The following is an 18545-nucleotide window of genomic DNA, read 5'->3' as shown; positions in this document are numbered from 1 at the left end:
GGGCAAGGAAAAACTAGACCCTTGACAAATGGAGTGTGCCTGAAGGCATGTGAGGTGTTTTAATCCACTCGACCCCAATGTTAAGTTAAGTAAGTGATTTTGGTTTATAGATGATTCTTCTATGTTCGTTTCAATTATGTACAGAAAATTAAGTTGCTGTATTTAATTAAGTAATCTTTTTAATTTTCAGAATTCATCATCTTTTTCAATTTTTGGAAAGACGTTGAACACTGCCAACACAAATTAAATCTTTAAGTGGTAAGTGGCAACACATAGAAACCAGAAACAATCAATTTTTGGAAAGACGTTGAACACTGCCAACACAAATTAAATCTTTAAGTGGCAACACATAGAAACCAGAAACAAATACATGGATCATGCAACACATAGAAACATACAGTTGACTTACCTATTTTCTCTATTGACAGTCCCGTGTGTTTGACGTAAAGTCCATTGATCCAGAAACAAATATATGGATCATGCAACACATAGAAACATACAGTTGACTTACCTATTTTCTCTATTGACAGTCCCGTGTGTTTGACGTAAAGTCCATTAATTTGTTTCTTCAGATTAATGATTTCCTCGGCCTGAATTTGAATGTCTGTGGCTTGACCCTGCAAGTGCACAAGAAATTGAGAATGCTCAGATTAATGATTTCCTCGGCCTGAATTTGAATGTCTGTGGCTTGACCCTGCAAGTGCACAAGAAATTGAGAATGCTTTTAGGGGTTTCATGTGTTTATATGTATAAGTAACTACTAAAGTTCCAAGTGACAGGAATTTTAACCTCCATTTGGTGACAAGCTACCACTTCCTTACACTAACCTCACCCAGCCTTAGTGGGGCCAGGAAAAGCGAGCAGTACGCGGTCAACTATTCGAACACCAACCAAGCATTAGGTTTCTTAATTTCAGTGATCCTTTGGGAAGTGGTGTATTCAAATATCAAAGTGCTAATTCGCCTTGCCTTGTCTAATGTGATCAAATAATATAATTATAAATATAACACTACTTTCAATAAACAAAACAGAAGTGTCCTCGGAATGGATGGCTTTTTCCTATCCTGTCTTCCTTCTCTCTTTGCTTTCAGATGAAAACATCTTAGAAGTTACAGTTCCCTCTATCAAACCTCTTAAAAAAGAGTTCAGTTACATGGTGTGTACCATTGATGAAATAGCTATACATATATGGTAAGTTTCCTCAATCAAACCTCTAGAAAAAAATAAAAATAGGAGAAATCACAAGGGTTTAGTTAGAAAAGCTCACTCAGGTGAAATCTTACCTGTACTCCTCCAGAGGGCTGATGTATCATAATCCTCGAGTTAGGTAAGGAATGGCGCATACCCTTCTCTCCTGCAGCTAGAAGCAAACTGGCCATACTGCAGGCCTGGCCTACACACCAGGTGGCTATGGGGGGCAGAACATATTGCATTGTGTCATAAATACCCAGCCCTGAAGTAACAGAACCTCAAGATTAATAATTTCCTCGGCCTGAATTTGAATATCTGTGGCTTGGCCCTGCAAAGTGAATGAGAACTTGAGGCTTTTAGAGGTTTCATGTCTGACTCTTTTTATAAGTGACTGCAAAAGTTTCACCTATATTATTTGGTGACGGGGGTATACAATTATCATAAACTTGATGACAAGCTACCCACTTCCTTACACTAACCTCACCCAGCCTTAGTGGGGCCAGGAAAAGCAAGCAGTACGCGGTCAACCATTGTCAACAACCAACTCCTCCGGTAGTGTAGTGGTCAAGACACTCGCCTGGTAAACAGGAGGGCGTGGGTTTGATCCCAGCCGAGGCATGGAATTTTATCCTCATTTATTTGAGAACCTACCTGTACTCCTCCAGAGGGCTGATGTATCATAATCCTCGAGTTGGGTAAGGAATGGCGCATACCCTTCTCTCCTGCAGCTAGAAGCAAACTGGCCATACTACAGGCCTGGCCTACACACCAGGTGGCTATGGGGGGCAGAACATATTGCATTGTATCATAAATACCCAGCCCTGAAGTCACAGAACCTCCTGGACTGAAAGAGAAGAGACAAATTATTGAATAAGATTCAACTGAATTTAAGGTGTTTGAAGGAAAAAAAAGAGTAAAATAGCCAGAGGTTAAAACATCTACCTTATTAGCACTAAGTTGCAGAGTCAATTCTCGCCCTAGGCAGATTTTATCCTCATAGGGCGGATTTTATCCTCATCAGATAAGGTTTGTTCTCTGATTGGATGGCTTTCTCCTATCCTATCTCTCTTCTCTATTTGCTTCTGAGGTGAGAACTTAGCAGTTACAGCTCCTTCTATACATTTTTTTTTTTTTAAACTAAACTTGGTTTCATCTTCACTCTTGGATAAGCAATCTGATTAGTTAGTAGTTACCTGTTGATGTACATGTGGATTGGTTTTTTACTGCTTTCTGACTGCAAAAATAACAACTGAGCTACCACCACTGAGGATAAAGAATCATCAATCTGAAAAGTGACAAACAAATATGAAAATGAATTTTCATAGGAAGAAGTTAGAGACCCCAAAAAAACAACCATGACAAATTTAATATTTAACTTTGATGCAAGATGAATATCAAAATCTCTAAATTACCTACTTAAAGCTATCAAAAAAAAAAAAAGACCCAGCAGGTTTATCTACATGATTATGTAAGAGCAATAAATGTAACTGTGTCATCAGCACTCAGAGCTGTTCACACAACAGGAGGAAAAAATCATTTGACCCATCAATTCTTATTATCCATCTCCCGTGACAACATTTGCAGATGCTGTCATTTGCAAAGCTATGAGTTATCGGGTATAAACTTACAGGTCCCATTACACAAATGATTCTCTCACGAAGCAATCTGGAATAAATATCATACGCTCTCTCCCCTCGTCCTGTTTGTTCAATAACTATTGGTACTAGAGGTCTGGATAATGTGGCAGAATGGTGGAAAGTCTTGGCAAGATGACCTAAGGACAGTCCCTGAAAAATAAATGGGCACAGAATTATTGATTGAACTTCAAGGTAAACACAGAAAGTAGTTTTCTTTTTCATTGTTGTGGCTTCTGAATAATTAACAAACCAAGCTCCTATTTTATGAAAATTTGTGATGTAACTTTCACCACAGAGCTTAGCTCCTCAGTTAAATTCTATAAGATAAGGATCTTTTTTAAAGATCGTGGTGTACTCTCTGCAATAATTGCTTTCCTTACCTTTTTGATGGAAGATAACATATTGGTCTTCTTATCTTACTACAAGTATGAAATAATGGGGCTGAGGAAGAACTTATTTCTGTAAAATTTTCCGTTCAAAAACTTTCAGCTTTCGAATTTTCAATAAAATAAATAAAATTTCAATTTCTTCTTTTTATCATTTTGAATTTTGATCTGGAATCGATTAACGATAGATGATAGTCCAATAAGATGAGTTCAAAAAGTAATGTTTTCAGGAAAAAATTCCCAAAGTTTTTTTCTCGACGGTTTTATATGTATTTTTTGGCGCTGAATCCGAATTTCAACTTTGCCACCTCGCCAGAGGTGAGCTAACTCCGCCAGGCGCCGCTTTGTCGCTTTTTGGCGAGCTTTTTTTAAAAATGTGCTCATAACTCAAAAACGGTACATATTTAAGGAAAGGTCATTCTGAACAATATTGTAGTTCAGAAAATTTACTACATTTTTTGTTCCGAAAGCAACTCTCTAGGACCAACCGGGGCGCCGCCAGGCGCCGCGCCGTTTCGGCCGATTTTTCCCGAAAATTGAAAATGTACAAATATACGACTCCGACATATCAAATCAATGTATTTTTTCTTTTCTAATCACGTGGTGATGTTATTTTTTCATTTGTATGACTTTTTTCCCAACCCATTCAAATTTGCCAAAAAATTCAACATAGGTATCTGACCTGCCATCACCACTATACGAACTTCAAGGTAAAAGAGAAGTTGTACCTAATAAATGAATACACAAATTTGAAATGAAACGAAATACTTGTTTATAAACTGTTAATAACAAATAAAAAAGGTAAATTTAAAATTAATATTGTAGAAAAATAGGTATGTATATTAACTCTAGGACCAACCGGGGCGCCGCCAGGCGCCGCGCCGTTTCGGCCGCTTTTTCCCGAAAATTGAAAATGTACAAATATACGACTCCGACATATCAAATCAATGTATTTTTTCTTTTCTAATCACGTGGTGATAATAGTTTTACCTCCTTTTACTTTCTAATCAAGTTGGGATATGAGTTTTATCTCATCAGGTCATATTTCCCGTCCGCAAAATGGGGTGAAGTATAGTGGTTCATTGTCAATATACCTACAATAGAATTGGAATTTCTCGTCGTAGATTCGTCATGCACTACCGTGTGCCTAGCAGTGGAAGAAGATCCCTAGCTTCGGAAGAAGAAGACGAAGTTGTAGTTTTGGTGGGCGAAGATGTTGACCTTCTCGTCATCTTGATAGGTACAAGGAGCCCATCAAACGTCTACTTCTTGAAGCCAGGTAGAGGGAAAGTAGTCCCTGTTCTCTACCACCCTCAGACTACCATCGACACAAGTTTGGCAGAGCACATTTTGTTCATTCGCGCCATAAGCGGTTGTGACTCGACGTCCGCCCTCTTCAACCAAGGCAAAGTAAAAGCGCTGCGGACGGTAGTGAAGAATCCCGACCTCCTGCCTTACATACGCCGGTTTCTTGATCCGGCTTCAACAACTCGAGAAATAACCGAAGCGGGGGAAAGATTCCTGGTCGTCCTGTATGGCGGGAATCATGAAACCACCTCTCTCAACAAGCTCCGATACAAGAGTTATGTAACCTCCGCGCTCAAGGTGACAAGTTATATTGCAGCGCTTCCGCCAACAGAATCCGCTGCGAGTCAGCATGCTCTTAATAAATTCTACCAAGTTCAGCAGTGGCTAGGAAAGAACGTGCCACCCACAGAGTGGGGCTGGAACCAGGTTGGCAACACCTTAATACCTATTACCACCCTCAAGAGTCCAGCCCCAGATAGCCTGCTGTCCTTGGTAGCATGTTCCTGCAAGAAGGGGTGTTAAAAGAACTGCGGGTGCCGGCGCGTCGGTCTCTTCTGTTCGAAGCTCTGCGCTAACTGCAAGGGAAATTGCAACAACGCCACTCCCGCTGTCACTGAAGAGGAGGATCCTTGCTGACTCGCAGCGGATTCTGTTGGCGGAAGCGCTGCAATATAACTTGTCACCTTGAGCGCGGAGGTTACATAACTCTTGTATCGGAGCTTGTTGAGAGAGGACTTACCTATCTAAATAATGAATTCTAAGTCTTTGTACATGGCCTGAATACTTACTGTGCAAAATTATTAATGTATATTTGTTTGTTTTAAAATAATGTACAGACCTACTTATAAGTAAAATTTAATTATTCAAGTTACATTACTCTTTTTTTATCTTACTAGTTCTGTTATTTTGATAACACCTGATATGATCTTGGGATTTCAATCCTGGATCAATGATCAACTTGGGTGTTAAATATAGCTCCTCCAGTCCTCCCTTGTTCTCAATCTAAAGGAAAACGAATTTCAATTGAGGTAAGCATGATTTCTTGTCACAATAATCGCTCTCCGATTGATACACCTAGCTTAATTTTATGGAATAGAACCACCAACCTCTAGATCCAAAGTCCATCGCATTATCCAGTAAACCACTGAGGTTGGTCATTGTCTAAAATGATTCGACATTGTAAGCTAGGTAAGCCCTAGGTTACGCTTCAATCACCTTGACCATAGTCTTCTTCGGCTGTCCATAGCTTCACGTTATTACCACAGGCAGACATGATATGCTTCCTTGTTGGATGACTGCATAGGGAGTTGACTACTGCTTTGCCCACGGAATGAATCAGGGTAGAAATTTGGCTCGAATCTACGAGTTGCCACTTGTAGATTTTGCCGTCGCTGGAGCCACAGAATATCTGACTGTCCTTGCTATCCAGACAGCACTCGATCCGGAAGTCACCCGACTTGTGACCTTTGTATCTGCAACATGGGAGATGGGAGAGGATAGGAGTTCAAACGGTTCACCTGACTTACTAAAAGGAAGAAGAAGAAGAAGAAGAAAAAGAAAAAAAAAGATCGTTTCGCCACCCTCTTCTAGCATATTTTGAACAACTGCCCATCCGGTAGTATGTCCTCATCAGATGGGCGAGAAAACACAATACTTCCGATGTAGATGCTAGGTCAACACGAAAACATCCATAAAGTAACAAGTAACCTATTGAAATATTTGCAATCTAAATACGAGTGCAAATTTTCTTTACAATGATGCGCATCGAAGTAGTATATACTCACTCTTCCAGTAATTCTCCTGTTGCCTTGTCAAAGAGGCGTAGACATTCATCCGTGCTACAAGTGAGAATACATTGACAATCTCTCGTGAAACAGGCGTCCACTATGGGCTCTGAAAACACAAGATTATTACACTTGAAAAGGAAAGTGGTTTTTATAGAGGAAACTGGAACTCCTGAGGTCTTTAAAAGAGCAGCCCTTTCTAACATGCATTTTCCTCAATCCATATAAGCTTAACCCATCCTTTAGGGCTGTCCGCTCCCACACCTAAGCCTCTGAGTGGGCTTTTTGTGTATGGAATCAAGCTTCCACAATCCTACTGAAAACCACTCTTTCTTTTCCAGTCAAATACTACGGAACAGCCCTTTTCACTGCCGAATTTACCATCCTACTAAAACTTTTCAAACTAACTAGGCTGGCCATTCATCCTTGCTTGACATTAAAGGGAAAATCAATTGTGATCCATGGATTAATTGGATTTTAGTCATAAGTCTCTGTAAGATTGATATCAAAAGGAATGGAATTCAGAGTAAGGTAATTGGCTCAAAGGAGAGTGGGGTAGTAAGATCAAGGAAGGATCCATGGATTAATTGGATTATAGTCATAAGTCTCTGTAAGATTGATATCAAAAGGAATGGAATTCAGAGTAAGGTAATTGGTTCAAGGGAGAGTGGGGTAGTAAGATGAAGGAATTGGTCACTTACCTCCCACATAATCGGTCACCAAATTTCCCGTCCGAATATCATATCTCCGTATTCTACAATCTAGAGAGGCAGTCAATATCTCGTGATCACTCACATGTACACTGGTGATACTGTCCCGAGCTTCTTTCAATGCCTGAAAACAAGAGTTGTGAATTGATATGGGTGTAACGTCACTGTAGGTATACCTACTCTAAGGTCTTCAGTGAAGAGGGGTTTACCCTTCATTGGGCGTAACAAGCTACGCGTCCCCTCACATTATTCTCACCCAATCTGAGTAGAGCCAAGAAAATCCAGCAGAACCATTAGGTGCTGGGTTGACATGAGAACACCAGAAAGTAACCCATTGAGATATTTGCAGCGAAAAGCGAATACTAATTTTGTCAATAAGCCATTACTTAAGTGATTTTTGGTGGATTTCACCAATGACTTAATGAGAGATTTCACTAATGGGATAATTTTCAATGATCCAAAAAGGAGTTTTTAATGATCCAAACAGGAGTTTTTTTAAAACCCCTCCTTTTGAGACCACTAAAAACTTTTGGGTCATTGAAAATTCTCCAATTAGTAAAATCTCTCATTAAGTCATTGGTGAAATCCACCATTGGGGTATCCTCATATTAAAATTGCTCGTCAAAGTAAAACTTGAAACTCATTTCGTTCAAACATCTTACTATCACTCACATGTACACTGGTGATACTGTCCCGAGCTTCTTTCAATGCCTGAAAACAAGAGTTGTGAATTGATATGGGTGTAACGTCATTGTAGGTATACCTACAATAAGGTCTTCAGTGAAGAGGGGTTTACCCTTCATTCGGCGCAACAAGCTACGCGTCCCCTCACATTATTCTCACCCAATCTGAGTAGGGCCAAGAAAATCCAGCAGAACCATTAGGTGCTGGGTTAGCATGAGAACACCAGAAAGTAACCCATTGAAATATTTGCAGCGAAAAGCAAATACTAATTTTGTCGATAAGCCATTAAGTGATTTATGGTGGATTTCACCAATGACTTAATGAGAGATTTCACTAATGGGATAATTTTCAATGATCCAAAAAGGAGTTTTTAAAACCCCTCCTTTTGGGACCACTAAAAACTTTTGGGTCATTGAAAATTCTCCAATTAGTAAAATCTCTCATTAAGTCATTGGTGAAATCCACCATTAGGGTATCTTCATATTAAAATTGCTCGTCAAAGTAAAACTTGAAACTCACTTCGTTCAAACATCTTACCTGGATAGGATGATGGCTCCTGGACTTAACATCCCACATCATCACCGTGTTGTCCTGACTACCCGATATGACCACTGAAGAATCCTCATTGAACTTGACGCAGGTTACTTTGGACGCATGTTCTCGCCAGCGCCTCACTGGCTGACCTGTGGTCACTTCCCATAGGATGACGGACTTATCTGATGCACCCGAAGCTATTTGACTGGAAAAAGGGGAAGAATGGTTGTTAGTAGGTCATCTATTGACCGAGGGGCCCCTTTTGGTGGAACCTTGTGGCGGTAATAAAGTATCATCTACGAAACTGTTCACTACAAATAGGTAATACATTTTTACTTTTAGAAGATATTCTCGAATTATTCTTACCTACTATCACAGGCCGCAGTCGCGTCATTTACTTCATGAGCATGTCCTCCATATGTCTTGAGAAGAAGGTTCCTGTACGGATTCCACAGCTTGATTTTCTTGTCACTGCCGCAAGTCAAACAGTACGACCCGTCAACTGGAAAACGAGTATGCTAACCGTGAATGTTCGCCTACGAAATCGATGAGAGGACAGGATAGAAGAAATCCAGCCATGCCGAAAGCAAACCCTGGTGTTTTTAGGACTTTAGGAAAAAGTTCGCCCTAGGCGAGAATCCAATACTCGAACTAGGGCTTACAAAGCGCTAACTTTCAAAACTAATAGCTAGTCTTCGAAAGAAATGCGTAGGTATCATCCCTATACATTTCCAATTTGCCTAGTGGGTATTTTTAATGTGTCTATTGGGGCCAAGGTTTGGGAATCTTGGGATCCGTTTCCAATTTCTCATCGTATATTTACCTATTTTCAATTTCTCTATAACGTATAAGCGTATAACGGAACAAGGCTGTAGAATTTGACCCATTTTTTTCCCCTCCCTTTTAGCAAAAACTCACCATTAAACCGGACAGCACGAATAGCTCCCTGTTTACAGTCAATGGTCTGTACACACGTATACTCCATTCTTCTTATATTGTCCTCATTAGTAACTTTTTATCCAAGTGGCTGAAAACATAGGTATGAATAGGCTACGTAATTTTGACGTCATTTTCGACACTAACATCATACCTACATGGTCTAATTTTTTGGCTTAAAACTTGATTAAATCGGTCATCTATTTTATTATTATTTATTTACTTTTAGTGACGGTGGTTTCACCCTAGAGTGGGTCAGCAGCACGGGATTGTCCAGATAAAGGCATAATTTTAGCCACTCAACTTTGCCCTATAATTTGAGCTACTCAACTTGAGACAACAGGCCCCTTTGATATGTTGCTCTACACTCCAAGCTGGTAGTAAGGTAGAATAAAGAATGAAATGTTGTTATCTAATGCTTGAGATTGACTATTATGTCACTTTTCTCCTTGCGTTTCAATATTTGGATACTATGGATAAAGAATGAAATAAACACAAACACAATTTTTATTAAATAATGATATGAATAGGCTACGTAATTTTGACGTCATTTTCGACACTAACATCATACCTACATGGTCTAATTTTTTGGCTTAAAACTTGATTAAAATGGGTCATCTATTTTTTTATTATTATTATTATTATTAATTTATTTTTAGTGACGGTGGTTTCACCCTAGAGTGGGTCAGCAGCACGAGATTGTCCAGATAGGTAAAGGCATAATTTTAGCTACTCAACTTTGCCCTATAATTTGAGCTAGTCCACTTGAGACAACAGGCCCCTTTGATATGTTGCTCTACACTCCAAGCTGGTAGTAAGGTAGAATAAAGAATGAAATGTTATCTAATGCTTGAGATTGACTATTATGTCACTTTTCTCCTTGCGTCCCAATATTTGGATACTATGGATAAAGAATGAAATAAACACAAACACAATTTTTATTAAATAATGTTATCAAATTTATTACTGAATTAAAAATTAAACAATCAAGTTACACAGAGACTAGCGGCCAAATTCATACTGGTAAGGAAACACTTTATTATGTGATTGAGTGATGAAATGATAATTCACTCAATTCCCTTAAATGGGGGATTCATTACTCCCCTTCAGTGTTCTTCATCACTATGAATTCGACCCTAAAACATATCTAAACAATTTAGCTCAGGGATTGGCATCAATTTCCATTTCTTCATGTAAATCTGATTAAAAAAAAACTAAAAATGAAAGAAAATACGGCTGGTCCCTACCTAAGGAGTACCAGAAAAAGGGGACTATTTCAATACTTGATGCTTCTCCTAAGAAATAGTGGAGAAACTTTAGAAACAGTACCAACGTAAATTTTTTACCCATGGGAACCATAGGGGCGCAAACTTTAACATAGCCATTCCCATTTTCAAGCAGATCTAGGACTGACTGAGACATGAGTAGTAAGTGAAATACTTACAAAGCCTTTTCCACAAGTTTGGCCATGCCTCGGGATGAACTAGCGGGATTCCGGAGCGAAGCGACGGAACTCATTGTTGCGAGCTTTAGAAGATTTGATAAATGAGTCTGCAATGATCATGGGTGTGAAGCAAAGGTCCACGTTATGACTCCGCACTAGCTGGCGAAAGTTAAGCTTACTATAGCGAACCATAGGGGCGCAAACTTTAACATAGCCATTCCCATTTTCAAGCAGATCTAGGACTGACTGAGACATGAGTAGTAAGTGAAATACTGACAGACACAGTGAAGTCATTGGATGGAATTGTATTCCGCAGTTCACGAACACAACTGAACATTGTTTCTGGTTTGGAGAGTAGTGCACAACCATAGCCTTCTTTAATGGCCCACCTCTGAGGACACCCACAGTTGAGATCCACACCATTACAGTGTGGCGCTACATACTGGGTAGCTCGTACAAAATCCTCGTGATTGTTCGAGGCAAACTGAACAACAAGGGGTGTGTCCTCTGTTTGGAGAGTAGTGCACAACCATAGCCTTCTTTAATGGCCCACCTCTGAGGACACCCACAGTTGAGATCCACACCATTACAGTGTGGTGCTACATACTGGGTAGCTCGTACAAAATCATCATGATTGTTTGAGGCAAACTGAACAACAAGGGGTGTGTCCTCTGGACTGGTGCTGAACTCATTGTTACGAGCTTTGGAAGATTTGATAAATGAGTCTGCAATGATCATGGGTGTGAAGCAAAGGTCCACGTTATGACTCCGCACTAGCTGGCGAAAGTTAAGCTTACTATAGCGAACCATAGGGGCGCAAACTTTAACATAGCCATTCCCATTTTCAAGCAGATCTAGGACTGACTGAGACATGAGTAGTAAGTGAAATACAAAATGAAATTGTACATTTACCTTGTCCAAAGTGTTGAATCACAGTGCTTCAAGTTCTTTAGGAGGGTAGAACGGTTGAATCGACAGTTATTCCTATTGAATTAAGAACAAAATTAATGATTTACAATCACTTTTATAAAGTTTAGAAACCGAACTTTTCGGATTCGTGTTTCTGGATATCTGGAGGAACCATTTTTGTTTACATTTCGTTTTGAAAAAGACGCGTTCACATCACAAAATTACCTGCACATTGCATAGACTTGTTAATTTTCAGGCGTTATTTAACAATAGAAATATACGTAGTAGTCAAGATCAGCCAGCGGTTCATTGCGGGGTGATAGCACGTTGAACGCACCGTTCCTAATGGACCACTAAGGTTAAGCATCGTTGACCGTGGGTGGTATAAGGATGGGTGTTGCACGCCGGATGTCCAGGGTTCGATTCCCGGCAGGGTCCAAGTTTTTTCGGCTCTCTGCTACTTTAAACGAGTAGCGACCAGTGGCGGCAAGATTATTAAAATGAAGACCGATCATCAATAATGTGCTAAGTGCTAAAAAGTTCAAACTGAGATATTGATGTTTTTCTTCCTCCACGGGCACATATCACTACCCCCATCTATCGATTATTTTTTTTTTTTTTGGAACGTTGTGGAGCTTAGCGCGTTTTACAGAGTATGTTCACTGGTACATAGTACGTGAATCCGTACCTAACTCAAATTTTATATTTTTGGCACTTAGCACATTATTGATGATCGGTCTTCAAATGTGGAAATTAATAATAAAATTAATTTAATTAAATTACAAAGGAGGCACTTAGTAGTGCTGTGATATCCACAAAAGTAGTGAATTTGCCGGAAAGGTAGCGATATGTAGGCTAGGTATTTTGGAAAAACTAGTCTTTTGAATCTTCTGAGTAGGTAGGTAGATATCTAGGTAAGAAGTACCTACCTATCTATTATATCCAAGTATTTCTCATGTCCTAGGACTGTTCAGTTAGCTTTCCATTAGCTATATCATTTGTGAAGTGCAACAAAGTTCTTTTAAACACACACGAGCAAAAAATCGGGACAAAAATGACTTTGGAAATGGACATGGATCAGTGTAATGTAAAGGAATGAAATTTCAAACTGTCCCGAAATTTTGGCACGCGAGTGTAGAACAGGCCGGGAAAGAAATTAGAATACACAAATTCTGTACAGGGTTCTCCAATATTTTGTACACTTTGGCTTTGAACTAATCCTGTTTCTGAGGTTTGCCCGAGCCTGCTTCAGAGTAGGCCCTGTATATGAACGCGGCTAGAGAAATGTGAACGGCAATAATAGCTGCAATTGCGGAATAGACATTGCAAGACACTGAATCTACACCAAACACACCTGAGAACAAAACGGATATCATATTGTGAAAATATAAGTGTAATGTTGAATACACAAGTTACCCATAGATCACTGAAGTTAAGATGACATGGAAGGAGTCCAGATATTGTTTCTGGGCGTCCAAGAGAGTTATAAACCCCAATCCTTCCAGTACTGTGAGATAGGTACCACCCCTGTCTCACGGACATGGAATGTAAGTTGGGCTATATTGGTATTTGGATGGGTAACCATCTAGATTCTAGACAATCAAGGGCTGTTGCCTTTCCTTAGACCACTCAGGCTAGGTGAGGTTGATGTGAGTAGACAGGTACCTTGTTGCCAAATGGGGGATGGAATCCATCATTTAAAACCTTAGCAGTAAAACAGTAAGGTTAATATCTTGACCATAACATGGGTCTTGACAGACTTATGTGGCTTGAACTCTTATAATTCTAATACAAACAAAACTTACCACTGAATATGAGATACTTGCTGGCAAAGAATGTGACCACAGGCATCACTATGATTGTGAAACAGTAGTAAAACACAGTGGTAAGGACCTCAAAATCGGGTCTTTCCTGAAACAAAAAACAGAACTTACAGGAACTGTGCATTCTAGGGTTAAATACCAACTTATTTCATTATAATTTTAATTTTCTATTATTATGTATCTTACTTTTAATTTCTCATTATTACCTATGTTTGATTACTCCCATTGATTAATTTAAAGTCAGATTCTGATTTTGGTCCCACCATTTTCCCAGGTTGAGTTGGGATAACATGGTTGCAATTGGAGCTTCTAACCAAATAGATGTCATGCAGCATGTTAAATGTTGCTTTTTTAAGTCTAAAACTAAATTTAACAATCAAGGCACATAAATTGTACCTATACCTAAAATTAGGTAAGAGGTATACATGACTTACCTTCAGTTGATCACTGTTAGGTTCTGGAGCAGCAGGTTGTATGAGTGGTGTAGTGTCAGTGTTCATCTATAAACAACCAAAAGTAATTTTGTTTGCAACAGAATATTGAACTTAGGGAAATGGGGTAAAAATATCTCTTAGGTAATATTAACAAAATAATTATTAAAAATATTCTCAAAAACAGGCACAGTTAACACCTTATCTCTCAATCTACCTGTACTGCTCCCTTTTCTTGTTTTCACACTTTGTCTTTTCATTATACAACCCTAGATAATAGAAGGTAGGTAGGTAATTGGTACCTATAATACTAATTCACCTTGTTGCCAAATGGGGGATGGAATCCATCATTTAAAACCTTAGCAGTAAAACAGTAAGGTTAATATCTTGACCATAACATGGGTCCTGACAGACTTATGTGGCTTGAATGTTCCGAGAACGAACATTATCCCATCAGGATAAAATCCGCCCCGGGCGGGAATCGAACCCGCGGCCTAGCCCTTACAAGGCAGACGCATTACCAACTAAGCTAACTAGGCTGGCTTAGAACTCTAATTCTGTAAAGCCGATTGACATGGGTTGGCAGACCGTAGACGCACCTTAGGGAGTAACATTTTGCGGTATCCTGTGGTATTTTCTTGGCAAAAAAATTAAATAATTATATTATGAAGAAGAGGAAGAAGAAAAAGAAGAAGAAGAATAAGAAGAAGAAGAAGAAGAAGAAGAAGAAGAAGAAGAAGAAGAACAACAACAACAACAACAACAACAACAACAACAACAAAAACGCGAAGAAGAAGAAGAAGAAGAAGAAGAAGGAACAATGATTCTTTCCCATAATAAAACACACAAGGCGTGTGATTGGAGTGTTTGGGATAGATAATCCACTCCATTGAGCAGCAGAGAGAACACTTCCCACTGACTTGAAACCTGAGCAGCAACTTATTTGTCTCCTTCAGCATAAAGGAAACTGTATTAATATTAGGTAGGTACCTACTGTGGGTTGCGTTCCTGAAACCAACTTTACACTCTAAATACACTTCGCAAAAAAAAAAAAGAAAAAATGCAACCGTTGCGTTGGAAGAGCTCCGGTTGGGTGAAAGAGCTCACTAAGTGAGAATCCTGCCATTAAAGCTTTAAAAAAACTTTAGAATTTTTTTATTTGTTTGGTCCACTGAGGTGGAAAAAAAAATCCACACGAGCAAAAAAATCGGGACAAAAATGACTTTGGAAATGGACATGGATCAGTGTAATGTAAAGGAATGAAATTTCAAACTGTCCCGAAATTTTGAACTGATTATATTACACAGGAAAATATGACATCATAATCGATTTGTCGTCAACATATCTGAATTATTCCCCAGGTACTTTCGGGATAGAGCTGAAAAGCCCCTTCACTTGATATCATTTGTGAAGTGCAACAAAGTTCTTTTAAACACACACGAGCTAACTGATTATATTACACAGGAAAATATGACATCATAATCGATTTGTCGTCAACATATCTGAATTATTCCCCAGGTACTTTCGGGATACAGCTGAAAAGCTCCTTTACTTAATATCATTTGTGAAGTGCAACAAAGTTCTTTTAAACACACACGAGCAAAAAAATCGGGACAAAAATGACTTCGGAAATGGACATGGATCAGTGTAATGTAAAGGAATGAAATTTCAAACTGGGGATCGAGAATACTTGACATTTTCTACTTTGCAATAAACATAACTTTAGAATAATATGTAAATTCTTTTCTTTTGTGATTAACTGATTATATTACACAGGAAAATATGACATCATAATCGATTTGTCGTCAACATATCTGAATTATTCCCCAGGTACTTTCGGGATAGGGCTGAAAAGCCCCTTCACCTAATATCATTTGTGAAGTGCAACAAAGTTCTTTTAAACACACACGAGCGAAAAAAATCGGATTCTAAATCTAAACAGATAGTACTTTAGATTCTAAATCTAAACAGATAGTACTTTAGATTCTAAATCTAAACAGATACCTAGTACTTATTTGTTCTCCCCCTCTCCGAGTATTTCTTCTCCCACAATAGATTGTACAGTAGGACAAGGGGTCAAGGGGAATGTTCCTTTTGACAAACAGGAGAGAGGGAAAAGGAGAGAAGGAGGAGTACTTTAGTTTTAAAAGCACCATTTTGTCCTGCCTTGATTCTAAATCTAAACAGATAGTACTTTAGATTCTAAATCTAAACAGATAGTACTTTAGATTCTAAATCTAAACAGATAGTACTTTAGATTCTAAATCTAAACAGATAGTAGGTACTTATTTGTTCTCCCCCTCTCCGAGTATTTCTTCTCCCGCAATAGATTGTACAGTAGGACAAGGGGTCAAGGGGAATGTTCCTTTTGACATACAGGAGAGAAGGAGTGGATATCATATTGTGAAAATACAAGTGTAATGTTGAATACACAAGTTACCCATAGATCACTGAAGTTAAGATGACATGGAAGGAGTCCCGATATTGTTTCTGGGTGTCCAAGAGAGTTATAAACCCCAATCCTTCCAACACTGTGAGATAGGTACCACGCCTGTTTTACGGACATGGAATGTAAGTTGGGCTATATTGGTATTTGGATATGGAAGGAGTCCCGATATTGTTTCTGGGTGTCCAAGAGAGTTATAAACCCCAATCCTTCCAACACTGTGAGATAGGTACCACGCCTGTCTCACGGACATGGAATGTAAGTTGGGCTATATTGGTATCTGGATGGGTAAACATCCCCTGTCCCCCCCCCCCCCCCCTTTTGACGTTCTTTTGTTTCAGGACCCTATATCTACATACGTTAGTATGTTAGTAAAGACGTAAGACTTGCTCTAACTTTCTCCTCCTCTGTCTCTCTCATTATATCTTTTTCTATTCCTCAAATTGGTAAAACGCCACGTGACGCAGATACGTAAGTACCTAACCTAAGTTCCTTGGTATGTACTATGTAGGTAGGTAGGTAGGTAGGTAAAACATGAAGTTAGATAGGTACCCAGTATTATTTTCCATGAAGAAAGTGGGCGAATGAAAATTACCTATAGGTTTAGAATGAAAATTACCTAGGTATAGGTTTAGAACTCTTTTTTTTTTTTTTGAAGGAATGCCTCTGGATAATTATTGATTGTGTGATGAGATGAAAAAGAAAGAGAGAACGAATGAGATTGAGAGAGAGAGAGAGAGAGGTGTTCCTGGTAAAAAGACCTTTAATTTGATGTATAGGTCGACCAGGTTTGGATAAGTCCTTCTATGGGGACAGACAGAGTGACAGACGACACGGAAGCGAATACAATAGCCCGTCCCTTATACCTTTTTATTACTATTGTAATAATAAAGGAAGGACGGGCTAAAAAATGGGGGAGATAGAAGAAGGAGGACATGAAAGAGAGGGGGAATCAGGAAGAGAAGGATGAGAAGAAGAAGAAGAAAGGGGAAGGGGTAGAGGAAGAAGAGAGAGAGAGAGAGAGAGGGGGGGACAACGGAGGAGAAAGAGGGAGGAAAAGGAATGCCTCTGGATAATTATTGATTGTGTGATGAGATGAAAAAGAAAGAGAGAACGAATGAGATTGAGAGAGAGAGAGAGAGAGAGAGAGAGAGAGAGAGAAAAAAGAAAGAGAAATTTCATAGAGAAGGAAAGAAAGTCTTGGCTCGACGTTTTCTTTAGAGAGAGTGAGAGAGAGACAGAGCGAGAGAGAGAGAGGAAGAGAGAGAGAGAGAGAGAGAGAGAGATGTCTCAGGTAGTCCGAATAGGACTTCACTTATTGCTTTCGTCCTGACTTGATTTATAGCGTTGATAAATTCGCTTTTTCTTTTCTCCACAACTGACACATAAATACTTCACAATCTGAAAGCTGAGAGCTTTGCTTTTTGCGTCTCCTTTGTCCAATGACCGATGACCATTGCTATATGAACATATTATTATATCGTAGATACCTATAGATATTTATATCACCTTGGGTATTACTGATATTGAATAACAAAGCACGAGAGTAATGTAGATAATTTCATTTTCCTGACCAGTAGGTAGGTATCTACCTACCTAGGTAGGTACCTCCTGTTCCTGTATAAGTATAACGTAACTTTTCTTCCTCTAGGTAGGAAGACCGAAATTTTGGCACGCGAGTGTAGAACAGGCCGGGAAAGAAATTAGAATACACAAATTCTGTACAGGGTTCTCCAATATTTTGTACACTTTGGCTTTGAACTAATCCTGTTTCTGAGGTTTGCCCGAGCCTGCTTCAGAGTAGGCCCTGTATATGAACGCGGCTAGAGAAATGTGAACGGCAATAATAGCTGCAATGGCGGAATAGACATTGCAAGACACTGAATCTACACCAAACACACCTGAGAACAAAACGGATATCATAGAGAAGGAGGTAAGATATTAGTAGAGAGGTAGGAGAAGGATATAGTGGGGGAGGGAGGTCTTTCTTCTCCCTCAATAGACGGTACAGTAGGAGAAGGGGACATGTTCCTTCTCCCGCATAGGAGAGTGGAGTGGAGAGGAGGGAAAAGGGAGGAAAAAGGGGAAGAAAGATGGATGTAGGAGAGGCGAGAAAAAGGGGAGGGAGGTCTTTCTTTCCAATAGGACAGGGGAAGAGAAGAGGGGGAGGTAGGAGAGAAGGGGAAAGAGAAGTAGAATTGAAAAAAAAGATGGATGTAGGAGGGGGAAAAAGATGGAGGAAGGAGGGAAGAGGAGAGGGAGGTAAGGAGATGCGGGGAAAGGGAGGAGGAAGAGTGAAGAGGGTAGGAGATTAGAGGAAAG

The 18545-nt window shown here is 39.4% G+C and overlaps 4 protein-coding genes across 4 annotated transcripts; all 4 read right to left on the bottom strand.

Annotated features, from left to right (window-relative positions):
- Positions 1-335: 335 nt before the first annotated feature.
- LOC103517779 (ATP-dependent Clp protease proteolytic subunit, mitochondrial-like) lies at positions 336-3370 on the bottom strand. The gene is made up of 6 exons (XM_026829754.1): positions 3209-3370; positions 2820-2978; positions 2385-2476; positions 1843-2035; positions 561-617; positions 336-458 (listed from the first exon to the last, which is right to left on the bottom strand). The coding sequence occupies exons 1-6, from the start codon at positions 3227-3229 to the stop codon at positions 336-338; spliced, it is 645 nt and encodes a 214-aa protein (XP_026685555.1). The 5' UTR covers positions 3230-3370.
- Positions 3371-5296: 1926 nt separating this feature from the next.
- Positions 5297-11690, bottom strand: LOC103517777 (WD repeat domain-containing protein 83). Its single transcript, XM_008482823.3, has 7 exons — positions 11527-11690; positions 9153-9261; positions 8601-8736; positions 8238-8439; positions 7008-7140; positions 6307-6415; positions 5297-5994 (listed from the first exon to the last, which is right to left on the bottom strand). The coding sequence occupies exons 2-7, from the start codon at positions 9217-9219 to the stop codon at positions 5730-5732; spliced, it is 912 nt and encodes a 303-aa protein (XP_008481045.1). The 5' UTR covers positions 9220-9261; positions 11527-11690; the 3' UTR covers positions 5297-5729.
- LOC103517778 (tRNA-dihydrouridine(20a/20b) synthase [NAD(P)+]-like) lies at positions 11050-11519 on the bottom strand. Its single transcript, XM_017447580.2, has one exon. It carries the CDS (start codon positions 11485-11487, stop codon positions 11050-11052), a length of 438 nt encoding a protein of 145 aa, XP_017303069.1. The 5' UTR covers positions 11488-11519.
- An 891-nt stretch (positions 11691-12581) lies between the features above and the next one.
- LOC103517776 (vacuolar ATPase assembly integral membrane protein VMA21 homolog) lies at positions 12582-13963 on the bottom strand. The gene is made up of 3 exons (XM_008482822.3): positions 13781-13963; positions 13329-13434; positions 12582-12877 (listed from the first exon to the last, which is right to left on the bottom strand). The coding sequence occupies exons 1-3, from the start codon at positions 13844-13846 to the stop codon at positions 12738-12740; spliced, it is 312 nt and encodes a 103-aa protein (XP_008481044.1). The 5' UTR covers positions 13847-13963; the 3' UTR covers positions 12582-12737.
- Between the last annotated feature and the right edge of the window lie 4582 nt (positions 13964-18545).

This window comes from Diaphorina citri, unplaced genomic scaffold, assembly GCF_000475195.1.
Source record: "Diaphorina citri unplaced genomic scaffold, Diaci psyllid genome assembly version 1.1 scaffold1957, whole genome shotgun sequence".
Taxonomy (NCBI): Eukaryota; Metazoa; Arthropoda; class Insecta; order Hemiptera; family Psyllidae; genus Diaphorina; species Diaphorina citri.
The sequence above is the reverse complement of the archived record's forward strand: the minus strand, read 5'-3'. Positions and strand labels throughout refer to the sequence as shown.